We start from the raw sequence: 13,911 nt of genomic DNA on the forward strand, positions 1-13,911 counted from the left end.
CATGATTTACAAGCCTTGTTAAAAACACTGTAGAGGGGGCAAGCTGTGCCATTTATAAATGTAATTTGATGCTGTATTTGTTAATGGTCCTGCTCTGATTTATGTCAATGGCAGTTTGTGCTGTATTATGACTCAGGATAGTTCAATTTGTTTATATCATTTGTTTTAACAGAAATAAATGCAAAAAAGCCAATTTGTCCAAATTTTATATGAATAATGTTTGAATATATATCATAAAGAGGAAGCAGTGCAGCAGTTAATTACATAGATTGACACTAATAACCATTGATGCATTGTTGTTTATAAATTTACAGCTATAGTTTTCTACATTACAAGTGATAAAATGTTCTTACATTTCTATACTGTTTTACTGTTGTTGGTGTCAGAAAGTTGATTTCTTAAATAGAAAATAATTCTTTTACTTGAATATTGGAGTATGATCTGCTAACTCTAAATATCATTTTCAGAATTGTGAATATATGTATCTCTTTTGTATTTTCAGTCAGCAACATGATTTTTGGCGCTTAGACTACTGGGAAGATGACTTGCGTCGTAGACGCAGGTTCATACGCAATCCCTTTGGATCCATACATCCTGAAGTCCTATTGAAATCTGCAGAAGACTATGGTTAGTTCACAATTTTGTCATTTTTTCAGGGAATCTTCTGAGAAGAAAAGAAAATCAATTATGACAGGCATATAAATAAGTTCGTAGAATTGCTCTTGTTTAATCATTTAAATATATGCCTTTTTTCAGGAATTAACTGTTGGACACCAAAGTCAAAATTGAGTTTACAGTCATTTGTACAAGTACATGCAGTACTGTGCAAAAGTCTAAGACACATATATATAGCTAGGTTGCCTAAGACTTTTGCACAGTACTATATTTATCAACATGGAGCAGAGAGCGAGTTTGTAAATCTGGTGGGAGCAAAGGATGTTGGGAATGGTGAGATTGGAGCAATGTGGGAGGGGTGTGGGTCACATGGCAGAGAAGGACTACCAGGGGCGGGGGGTGGGGGGGGCACAGGTACAGACACACCCAGCTCTGAGCCACCAGGCAAGGTAATTTAATTCCAAACAATTAGTTTATTGATTATCAGAGAATTGTCTCTCTGGTGCTTCCCTACCCCTCCCTTCTTTCTTGCCCTTTTCCCAATCATGATTACCCTCTCCCTGCCTCCTTCCCACTCTCAGTCCACAATAAAGGCCATATTGGAATCAGGTTTATCATAACTCACATACGTCATGATTTTTTTTTTGTGGCAGCAGGACAGTGCAATACATAAAATTACTACAATACTGTGCAAAAGTCTTAGGAGCCCTAGCTATATATATGTCCCTAAGACTTTTACACAATACTGTATCTGCACAGGTGTAATGAAAAACTTACCTACAGCAGCATCACAGGCACATAGCCAATTTGTAGTGTACTTTAGTACTGGGATTTCATTGGTTGACCTTAAAAGATCCTATTCAGAAGGGAAATTCAATACCGAGGATGTAATGCAGTATGCAAACAAGACACACTTGCTGGTAGCTGCATGGTTGATGCAACCTTCAAATTGACAGTTGGCTGTAATATCCCTATTTTCAAATTAATGAAGGTTCATATTTGTTTCAGGACAGCTCCCTGCTCAATAAAAAAATATTTTTAATTATGAGGAGGAATTTCTTCAGCTAGAGAGTGGTGAATCTTTGGAATTCATTGCCACAGATGGCTGTGGAGGCCAAGTCATTGGGTATATTTAAAGCAGAGGTTGATAGATTTTTGATTAGTCAGGGCACGAGGGGATACGGGAAGAAGGCAAGAGGTTGGGGTTGAGAGGGAAATGGATCAGCCAAGATGAAATGGCAGAACAAACTCGATGGACCAAATGGCCTAATTCTGCTGCTATATCTTATCTGTCTGTATTTTATGGGGGATAGGAACTAGTACAACAGAGCTGATGATGAGCCAGTAGGTTTACAAGTAGATAGGGGGTGTAATATGAATGTAAGGAAGGACAAGCCAATAAGTGGGTACAAATGCATACAGTGCAAAGCGTTAAATTGTACCACAGAGGCAAAATTAAAAAGGGCAAAGAATGCAGAACTGAAGATGGTGTATTTAAATGGACATAGTGTTCAGAATAAGGTGGATGAACTCATGGCGCATTTAGAGATTGGTCGGTATGACACTGAGTCATGGCTGAAAGAAGGTCATAGTTGGAAGCTTATACAAAGGATATACTTTGTATTGAAAGGATAGACAGGAAGGCATAGGTGGTGGTGTGACTATTGTTAAGAGATGGAATTACTTCTTTAGAAAGAGGTGACATAGGGTCAGGGAATGTTGGATCTTTGTGGGTGGAGTTAAGAAACTGCAAGGGTAAAAAAACCATTATGGGAATCCTATGTAGGCCTCATGCTGTGGGGTTGATATTGCAGAGAGAACTGAAAAAGGCATGTAATAATGGTAATGTCACAATTATAATGGGTGACTTCCATATACAAAGAGATTGGGAAAATCAGGTTGGTGTTGGATCGCAAGAGAAAAAATTTGTTGAATGCCTACAAAATGAATTTTTATAGCAACTTGTGTTTGAGCCTACTCAAGGAAAGGAAGATCTTATTAGGGAGCTTAAGGTAAAGTAACCCTTAGGAGTCAGTGATTATAATATGATTGAATTCATACTGCAATTTTTAGAGGGAGAAGCATAACTCAGATGTATTAGTATTGCAATGGAATAAAGGGAATTACAGAGGCATGAGAGAGGAGCTTGTTCAGGTGGATTGAAGGGAAATGACAACAGAGCAGAAGTGGCTGAAGTTTCTGGGAGTAGTTCACAAGTCGCGGATAGATATATGTCCCACAGAAGAAGTTGTTCTCATATGACAGGGGCAGGCAACCATGGCTGACAAGGGAAGTTAAGGACTGCATAAAAGTCAAGGAAAGAGCATATAATGAAGCAAAAGTGACTGGAAAGTTGGATGACAGGAAAGTTTTTAAAATCCAACAAAAGGCAACTAAAAAAGCCAAAAGAAGGGAAAAGATGAAATATAAGGGCAAGCTAGCCAATAATATAAAGCCGGGTACTAAAAGTTATTCAGTTATATAAAAAGTAAAAGGGAGATGAGAGTTGATATTGGACCACTAGAAAGTGATGCTGGTGAGGTAGTAGTGGGGGACAAAGAAATGGCAGATGAACTTAATAAGTACTTTACATCAGTCTTCACTGTGGAAAACACTAGCAGTGTGCCAGAGGTCCGTGAATGTCAGGGAACAGTGTCATTGCTATTAGAAAGGAAAAAGTGCTAGTCAAACTGAAAGGTCTTAAGGTGGACAAGTCACTTGGACTAGATGGACTACATCCCAGAGTTCTGAAAGAGGTTGCTGAACAGATAGCATACCCGTTGTTTATGATCTTTCAACAATCCCTTGATTCTGGCATGGATCCTGAGGACAGGAAAATTGCAAATGTCATTCCATTCTTTAAGAAGGGAGGAAGGCAGAAGGAAGGAAATTATAGGCATGTTAGCCTATCCTCAGTGGTTGGGAAGTGTTGGAGTCCATTATTAAGGATGAGGTTTCAGGGTACTTGGAGACTAATGATAAAATAAGTCAAAGTCAGCATGGTTTCTGTAAAGGGAAATCTTGCCTGACAAATCTGTTAGAGTTCATTTAGGAAGTAGCAAACATGCCGGACAAAGGAGAGAGTGGAGCTTTACTTGGAGTTTCAGAAGGCATTTGATAAGATGCCACATATGAGGCTACTTAAGTTTAAATCCTATGGCATTACAGGAAAAATACTAGCATGGATAGAGGAATGGCTGACAGGCAGGAGGCAGCAAGTGATAATAAAGGGGCCTTTTCTAGTTGGCTAGGTTTCCTATGGTAGACATGTCCAGAACCAAAGGGCACAGCCTCAAGATTGCAGGGCGACCCTTTAGGACAGGAATTTTTTTTAGCCAGAGTAGTGTATCTGTGGAATACTCTGACACAGACAGCTGTGGAGGCCAACACTGTGGGTATATTTAAGGAAAAAATTCATAGTTTCCTGATTGGTCAGCACATCAAAGATTATGGTGAGAAGGTAAGTGTATGGGGTTGAATGGGATCTGGGATCTGGGATCAGCCTTATTGGAATGGCGGAGCAGATTTGGTTGGCTAAATGGCCGTATTCTATGTTTTAAACGTCTTCTGATCTTTTGCTCTTACGGTTATTTTGTCTGCAAGGCGCATTTCTGTAAAGCAGATCAGTATAGCCCACAATGGACTTCCCTAAAATTAAAAGCAAAGAATTGATTTTCAACTCCATTATCTCATTTTTGTTTTAATTTTGTGCTTTATTTGGGGTTGCCTTGCTCACATATTATTAAATTTTACTTTGTCTAGACCAAGAAGAATTACTCTCGTTCATTTCAGATATGTTACAAAAGATGGTGATAATTGTTGTGCCATCTCAGATATTAAAATTTATGAATTTTGAATATGTTGTTGGTCAAAGTTTTCATTTAGGAGATTTAAAAACAAGCACTAAAGTTGGTCAGTATGACAGTAAAAACATCTAGAGCTGTAATGTTACAATTTTGGGCATTATGGTTATCAATAATGAGCAGTTTTTTCTAGGTTGCCATGTGAAATGGATCTGGTTTAGCTCACCGGTGCCTGATGTTGGAATATAATTGATAATAAATTGTAAGCAGGTGTTGTACAAAAACTGTAATTTTTTTATTAGCAATACACTTTAGCTGTTTATGAAACTCTCTGTAATTGGCAATTTGTGAGGACTGAGTATCCTAGAGCTCAGTTTATATCACTTGGATTGGTGCATAAACTAACTAATTTTATTACATTGTTTTTTAATAACATTTTAATTCATGTTGCAACTCAGCAAACCCTACTGGAGATCATTTCAACCACCAGATAGAATCAAGTAAAGATATTGGTAATATTTTTCTCCATTTTTCACTCAGGTCTTTTTAAATTTTTTTGTACAGTACTAGATTACTGTTATTGATTTTACAATTTGAATATTTAACACATCTTTTTCTAACGCAACTACCTCTCAAATAATCTTACTATCAAGGATTATAAAATGTAAACTGTTTTTAAGAAACAAAAATATCTATCCATTTTATTTTTTCATTAATCTTAATCATTTGCTGTACTGAATCAAATGCATAAACACGTTGGGCAAATGCTGAAATGTACAAAATAATGGACATTTTGGGGACATTGAGGTATTGCTAATTTCACGGCAGGATAGGGCAAGTCCGAGAGATCTATCTGCTTCAATACATCTGACAGATAGGGTTGGGATATTTCTGACAGAATGCTATATTTGGAAATCTGTGGAGCAATTGCTGTCTGGACATAAGCAGGTTTCTGGAGGCACTTGAGAAAGAGAAGAGCTGGGAAAACCATTTCTGTTCTTCTTAATTCATATAAGTCACTTAACTTCTGAAAGAATGTGAAGAATCTAGTGAGAACAAAACAAATTTATTAGAATGCTTCCATCTCTGTTTAGTGTGAAGAAGCAGGGGTTAAATAAATGGAATTTGATGGTGGCATATGAAATCTTTATTTTTTTATATATCGGGTAAATAGATGCTGTTCCCATTGGTAGATTCTTGAAGGACTAGGGGATGCATATTTAATATTTTCACTGAAAAGTACCAGTGGGAGTGAGAGAGGCAGAACAGCAGCCAAGCCACTATCACTTGTGTGCTACCTTTGTGGAGTTAGCACATTCCTCCTGTAACTATGTACGTTTTCTCCTGGTGCTCCAGTTTTCTCCCATGTTCCAGTGACATGTAAGTTGATAGGTTAGTTGACTGTATTTTTCCTCTAATATAGGTGAATGGTAGAATGTGGGGAAAATTGATAAGAGTTTGTGCAGAATTTAAAAAAACATAGAATGAACGTAGTAATAGTATAAACGGTTGTTTGATGGTCGGCATAGACTTACTGGGCTGGAGAGCCATTCTCCATTATATAAGAATGTCTCAGTGTCAAACTTTTTGACTAGGAGTAGTAACAATCTGGAGTACAAATTCATTTCCAAGAGGGACGAAATTGATTAGAGAGAATTTTATCCATATAATGCTCATAATATATATATAGAGGAAAAAGCAATATAACATTAGATGTTCATCACCATAAGATGAAAGTTTAAATCTTAGCGTTGTTTTAAATTAGTGCTCAGTCTTTCCTGTGATCAGAAAATAGGAATCTTCGCTAAATTACCAGACAGCATAAAGTATGGTGAGGTACAGTGCCAGCATTGTAGATTAGCAAAGGTTCTACTTTGGGTTGGACTTCCAGAGCACACTTACTGGATATCCACAGGATAGTACTGTCAAAGACTAAGTCAGTACATTCAAATAAAATTGGAAAGGAAATGAGAGTGAATTTTCACAGTGATGTAGGGCAAGAGAAAAGGATTGGAATTGAGAGGATAGTTCTGGTTGATGATCTCCTTTCATGCCAACAATAATTTTATAATAATTATTCAGTGATTCTACGTGAAGCTTTTACCATTTGGCTTTCCCTGGTCATTTGCCACCTCTCATTGTGGTTCTGCTCCTAAATGTGAAGACATGGAGAAGTGAGTTTAAAATTATGCCATCGAACTGGTTGTAAGAATGGATCACACCTATTCGTCCTCATTTGCTTTATTTGGAGCCTTGTCAATAGTATGAATAACTAAATAAACATTTCATTAAAATGGGGTGGATTAAACTGAATATATAGGATCTTTAAATGATACCCCTTCCCACTTATTATTTTTTCTGGAAAAGAGATGTTGAAATTCTAAGTAATCTTGACTAAAATGTAATAATGTTTTTTAAAAAAAAGCTCAAGGTCAAATAAGTGTGAAAAATTTGTAGAGCATTTTATAGAAAGGGAAATTAAAGGCATTAAAGACATTCATCATTAAAGACATTGTTCTTTATTTACAAATTTGCTTATGAATAATTTGTTCTTTTAAACAAAATGTATTAAATTCATTTTCTCCCTTTATATTTTATTTAGCAAGATTGTGATTGCAAAAAATATTTTCTGTTACTGCACAGATTTAGTGCAGTTCTGTGACCATCTGGTAAGGGTTTACTGGAAGACCGATCAATTCATGCTGATTTTTCCTCCCAGCACTGCCGCAAATACACAAACCACCCCACCTCCCTTCAAATCTACTCCATGCTGTGCCTGATGAACCAGCCAAGATTAGCAGTTCGCCATCTGTGGGAAAAATTGAGTACAAGTACCTAATAAGGTTGGGATGTGTACATTTGTCTTTCAATTTATGATGTAGGAGCAATGATAATATGCTGCTTTGTGTGTAAAATATACAATTCTCTTTGTTCAATTCTTTATTAGCCAGTGAACTTACAAGTCTGCTTCAGGGCGTTAAGCAATTTAATTTGAAACAATAGCATGAATTGATAAATGTTACCAATTTTAAATAGCAAAAAGTTTTAGTTTTTCCCAGGAAAAAAATACTATAAAGGGGCAAAAAGAAGACTTTTGGTCTGAAGTTTGAATAGTGTTATAATGTGACTGCATTTTTCGAAAGAAAAGAACAAAAAAAAATGTAGTTATCCAAATGCAGAAAAGTTAATCCTACATTAAACTTTTGAATTAGGATTAAGAGGTGCAAAATAATGTTAATTTAATGAAATAATTTAAATCCAATTAATGCTTTAAATCTACATTATATCTTCAAGAATGCATTTTAGGTAGCTCAACACCTCATACAGGTCAATCAGGTATCTCTGCTCCCTTTAAACTTGCACCTTTCTGTTTCCCAAATACCTTTGAAACTTACTCTGAGCTTATTTTAAACTTGCAGGTTATGTGGAACACATCATTCTATAATGTGATGTCTAAAAACAGTGATTTGGAAGTGAATTATGATGTATTAATATGAAAACATCTAATAATACAGAAAATCTGCTAGTCCAACACCCAAGACCCAATCATGGCAGGTTAACTGAGTTTTACTGTGGTTAGTCACATGTTTAGAGGGCTGTCATTTGAAAGTAATCATCATTAATCACCATCAATATTACATAGTTAACACTAAGAATAAAAGCACAAGGGAGAAATCAGCCTCTGCAGCACTTTTTTTTAAGAGTGTTCAGTGGTTCATTTGAAATGAGATCCAACATTTACATGCACTGCTGATGGGAAATCTGTTGGATGTGTTTTTGACAAACATACGCCCAAAAAATGTTATCAATCAATGCACCAAGTGGATTGAACACCAGCAATTTGGAACAGTGTGTTTCAGCCTATTCTGTTTCAATCTTTATGAAATATGAAATAATATGAAAGGTGTCTCACCCGGTTGGGATCTGGCAATCATCCTTGGCCTCCTTATTCTGGAATTGGGTTGCAAGGCATAACGTGGCCTCAGTGGAATACTGTTGAGGACTATAATCTCTACTGCCTGGAATGCCTTGATAGCCTTTTTACATGCTCCACCACAAAGTATGTGAGACTTTTTAAAAGTTTCAACTATCTCTGATGATTGTAACATTTTTAAAAGGAGCAAGAAAAGAAATAACAGAGACTAGCAATCGTATTCCAGTCTGATATGGAGATGATGGTGTATTATACAATTATTATGAGTGGAGAAGGGATGGGAAGTAATTACATGCTAGTCAGCCAAACTTGATAGCAGGAAAGTTTTTAGAAAGATACTGCAGACCACATGTCCCGATGGTCGCGATTGTCAACCATGCTAGTTTAAAATCAGTTCTGTCTGAAGTCTGTCAGCATGTTGATTTACTACCAGAGATGAGAACATATTGGACCACTATTCCTGGTGCATACAAAGCTGATTCCAGTCCTCACCTCCGATTCTCTGACCACTTATGGCACATGAAAAGATAGGCCAAAGCCAACACGGTTTCCTGAAAGGAAAATCCCGCCAGACAAACCTACTACAATTCTTTGAGGAAATTACAAGCAGAGTAGACAAAGGAGATACAGTAGACGTGGTGTACTTGGATTTTCAGAAGGCCTTTGACAAGGTGCCACACGAGGCTGCTTAGCAAGATAAGAGCCCATGGAATTACAGGGAAGTTACTAGCATGGGTGGAGCATTAGTTGGTTGGCAGAAAACAAGAGCGTGGGAGTAAAGGGAACCTATTCTGGCTGGCTGCCGGTTACCAGAGGAGTTCCAAATTGGTCAGTGTTGGGACCGCTGCTTATTATAATGTATGTCAATGATTTGGACTGCGGTATTAATGGATTTGTGGCTAAATTTGCCAATGATACAAAGATAAGTGGAAGAGCGGGTAGTGTTGAGGAAATGGAAAGCCTGCAGAGAGGCTTAGATAGTTTAGGGGAATAGGCAAAGAAGTGGCAAATGAAATACAATGTTGGAGAGTGTATGGTCATGCACTTTGGTGGAAGAAATAAACAGGCAGACTATTATTTAGGTGGGGAGAGACTTCAAAATACAGAGATGCAAAGGGATTTGGGAGTCCTTGTGCAAGATACCCTAAAGGTTAACCTCCAGGTTGAGTCGGTTGTGAAGAAGGTGAATGCAATGTTGGCATTCATTTCTAGAGGTATAGAACATAAGAGCAGGGATGTGATGTTGCAGCTCTATAAGGCACTCATGAGACCACACTTTGAGTATTGTGTGCAGTTTTGGGCTCCTTATTTTAGAAAGGATATACTGACATTGGAGAGGGTTCAGAGAAGATTCACGAGAATGATTCCAGGAATGAAAGGGTTACCATATGAGGAATGTCTGGCGGGTCTTGGGCTGTATTCCCTGGAGCTCAGTAGAATGAGGGGTGATTTCATAGAAACATTCCGAATGTTAAAAGGCCTGAACAGATTAGATATGGCAAAATTATTTCCCATGGTAGGGGATTCTAGGACAAGAGCGCACAACTTCAGGATTGAAGGATGTCCTTTTAGAACTGAGATGTAGAGATATTACTTTAGTCAGAAGGTGGTAAATCTGTGGAATATTTTGCCACGAGCAGCTGTGGAGGCCAAGTCATTGGGTGTAGATAGATAGGTTCCTGATTAGACAGGGCATCAAAGGGTATGGGGTGAAAGCAGGGGAGTGAGGATGACTGGAAGAATTGAATCAGCCCATGATTGAATGGCGGAGCAGACTCGATGGGCCGAATGGCCTACTTCTGCTCCTATATCATGTGGTCTTATGGTCTTATGGTCACTTATCTGTTATGCTAATTCTTGTATACCAGCCACTGATTAAGCAAGTTAAAGGGAGTTTATCTGACCAGAAGGAGCAACCTCAGCATCGCGGGACTGTTTTGAAAACATGGACTCATGTTCAGGGAGGTGGCTATCATATTAACATCGATGAATATGCGCGATTTGTGACTAGCTATGTACAGAAGTGCATTGAGGATGTCACAGTTATTAAACATATCTACTGTATCTGAGGGCAAATCAGAAACCATTGCTGACAGCCAAGGCTCGGGCATGGCTGAGAAATCGAGATGTCACCTTCAGATCTGGGATAAGACAGCTCTGAAGTCAGCTTTCCCTCACTATTAGGAAGTCAAAACCGGATTTTTCAGAAGGAGTATACTGCCATTTCTGTAACACCAGAGACCTGAAGCACATGTGACAGGACATTCATATCATAACGGATTGCAAGTCCACCCTGCGTGTCAATGACAGAGATACTTCTCTTCCTGATTGGCTGAATTTCTTTTACGCTCAGTTTCATGCATGGAATTGTGTTCCGAGGAGAAGGCCCTCTCTCTGGCCCCAGCTGATGCGAGGAAGACCCTAACCAGTATCAACCCACGTAAATCTGTGTGGCCTGATAATGTAATTAGGCGGGTGTTGATGGACTATGTGGCCTAGTTAACAAAGGTTCTAACAGCCATCTTCAAACATCTCTCTGGAACAGTCCACTATCCCCTCAGGCTTCAAGTCAGCCACCATCATTCCGGTGCCCAAGAGAGCGATAGTAATCTGCCTTAACGACTACTGTCCAGTGACACTAGCCTTAAAAATAATGAAGTGCTCTGAGCGACTGGTTATGGATCACATTAAATTCCATCTTCCTGCTACGTTGGATATTTTCCAGTTCACTTATCACTTAAATCAGTCCATTGATGCTGCCTTAGGCCCTGCACTACACTCTGCCCTGTCCCAACTGGAAAATTGTGCCTCATTATGCCAAGATGCTGTTTATTGACTTCAGCTCAAAGTTTAATATGATCATCCCACTGAAGATGGTGGATCGACTATACTATGATAGGTCTCAATACCTCTCAGCAACTGGATCCTGGAGTTCTTAACAGGGCTCCCCAGGGCTACATGCCCATCCTTCTGCTGACAGGACTGAATTGTTCAATCCAGTTTAAACCAAATCATCTGGCTTGCTGATGGCTCAACAGTGGTTGACCTCATCAACAACAATGACGAGATGGCGTACAGAGAGGAGATAGAGCAGCTGGTAGAATGGTGCAAGCACTGCAACTTGAGTCTCAAAGTGGACTTTAGGAAAGTGCAAGCTGACCACCCCTCACTGCATGTATACGGGTCATCTAAGGGGAGAGTTAAGAACACTAAGTTTCTGTGAGTGTATATAATGCATGATCTAACCTGGTACCTCAACAACACCTCTTTGGTCACTACTTCCTAAGGAGATTCATGCAAATGAGGCCCCTCCATTCTAACTAATTTTTACAGGAGCACCATTGAGAGTGTCCAGACCAGCTGCATTACCATTTGGTACAAGAATTGTAAGATATCTGACCATATATCCTTACAAAGGATTGCAAGGAGACTGCTGAGAGGATCAGGAGTGTTGTGTATACAGGGTCCTTAGCATTGTCAGTGATCTCTCCCATCCATCCAACCTTCTCTTTGACCCATTATCATCAGGCAGGAGTTACTGTAGCATTATGACAAGAACTCTTAGGATAGGAAGCAGCTTCTTCTCCCAAATTGTAAGACTATGAGTTCCTTGCCACCACCCGGATCTCATCATGCATGAAGCACCAGGAGTGCTATCCTGTTTACTTTTTGACTTGGGTTGTAAATGCACGTTTTGTCTTTTACCAAAGTGCAAGACCAGACACTTCTCTAAGTTAGATTCCATCTGCCATTTCTTTGCGAACTCTCTTAAACTATCTAAGTTCTTCTGTAGATTTCCTGCATTCTCAACACTACCTGCCCCTCCACTTATCTTTGTATCATCCGCAAACTTGGCAACAAAGCCATCAATTCTGTCATCCAGATCATTGACATATAATGTGAAAAGAGGCAGTTCCATACCGACCCCTGAAGAACACCACTAGTCACTGGCAGGCAACTAGAAAAACCTCCCTTATGCACACTCTTTACCTCCTTCTATCTTCTATCCAATGCTAGTATCTTTCCTGTAATCCATAGGCTCCTATCTAGTTTAGCAGCCTCATGTGTAGCACCTTGTCAAAGGCTTCTGAAAATACAAGTAAACAACATCCATTGACTCTTTTATCCATCCTGACTGGTATTTCCTCAAAGAATTCTTACAGATTTGTCTGGCAAGGTTTCCCTTTAAGGAGACCATGCTGGTTTCAGCCATTTTGTCATTGCCTCCAAGTATTCTAAAACCTCATCCTTAATAATTGACTCTAACATCTTGCCAATCACTGAAGTCAGGCTAACTGGACAATAATTTCTTGTATTTTGCCTCCCTCCCTTCTTAAAACGTGGAATGACATTTGCAATTTTCCAGTCCTCCAGAACCATTCCCGAATCTACTGATTATTGGAAGATCATTACTAATACCTCCACAATTTCTTCAGCTACCTCTTTCAGAACCCTAGGGTGTGGCCCATCTGGTCCAGGTTCAGATTTTTCTGCTTCCCAGGCATCTTCTCCTTAGGAATAGTGATTGTACTCACTTCTCTCTCTCCTGACACTCTCAAACTTTTGGCATACTGTTGGTGAAGACTGTTCACTATTTCTTTGTCCCCTTTTACTACCACTCCAGCATCATTTTCCAGTGGTTTGATATCCACTCTTGCCTCTTTTTTTATATCAGAAAAAACATTGGTGTCCTCTTTTATATTATTGGCTAGCTTAACTTCATATTTAATATTTTCTCTCGTTACTGATTTTTAGTTGCCTTCTGTTGGTTTTTAAAAGCTTTCTAGTCCTCTAGTTTTCCACTTTTTTTTTCTATATTGTATGCCCTCTCTGTTGCTTTTATGCTGGCTTTGACGTACCTTGTCAACCATCGTTGCCTCATCGTCCCTTTAGAATGCTTCTTCTTGGGGATAAATTTATCTTGCGCTTTCTGAACTATTCCCAGAAACACCATCCATTGCTACTGTTCTGTCATCCTTGTTAGTGTCCTTTTCTGATCAGCTTTGGCCAGCTCATCTCTCATGCCTCTATAGTACCCTTTACTCCACTATCCCTCCCACATGATATTAGTAATGAGAAGAGGCCATGTCCCAGCTGGTGAGGGTTCTTAATGATGGATGCCATATTGAGTCACTGCCTTTTGAAGATATTCTTGATCTGGTGGTAATTTATGCCCGTCATGGAGTTGGCTGAGTCTACAACCATCTGCAGTCTCCTTCATGTAGGATCCTCCATACCAGGAGGTGATACAACCAGTCAGAATGCTGTCCATGGTACACCTGTTGAAAATACCTAGAGTCCTTTGTGAATTTCTGAAACTGTTAATGAAGAATAGCTGCTGGCATTGGGTCCAGGTTAGAACTCTGAGGTGGTGATGTCTAGGAACTTGTAGTTGTTCACCCTTTTGCACCGCTGACTCCTCAATGAGGACTGGTGTATGTTCTTCCAGCATCCCCTTCCTGAAGTCCACGATTTATTTCTTGGTCTTGCTGATGTTGAGTGCAATGATTTTGTTGCAACACCGCTTAACCAATTATTCTATCTTGCTCCTACTGTACA

At 39.0% G+C, this 13,911-nt stretch overlaps 1 protein-coding gene across 4 annotated transcripts in view; it reads left to right on the forward strand.

Annotated features, from left to right (window-relative positions):
- The window catches only part of nbeaa (neurobeachin a), an 868,656-nt gene that overhangs the window by 564,909 nt on the left and 289,836 nt on the right, over positions 1 to 13,911 (forward strand). For all 4 annotated transcript variants that reach the window (XM_063054331.1, XM_063054330.1, XM_063054328.1 and 1 more), the window contains one exon: positions 503 to 627. In XM_063054331.1, the coding sequence (XP_062910401.1) occupies positions 503 to 627 (125 nt within the window). The remainder of the gene's footprint in view (positions 1 to 502; positions 628 to 13,911) is intronic.

This window comes from Mobula hypostoma, chromosome 7 (assembly GCF_963921235.1).
Source record: "Mobula hypostoma chromosome 7, sMobHyp1.1, whole genome shotgun sequence".
NCBI lineage: Eukaryota > Metazoa > Chordata > Chondrichthyes > Myliobatiformes > Myliobatidae > Mobula > Mobula hypostoma.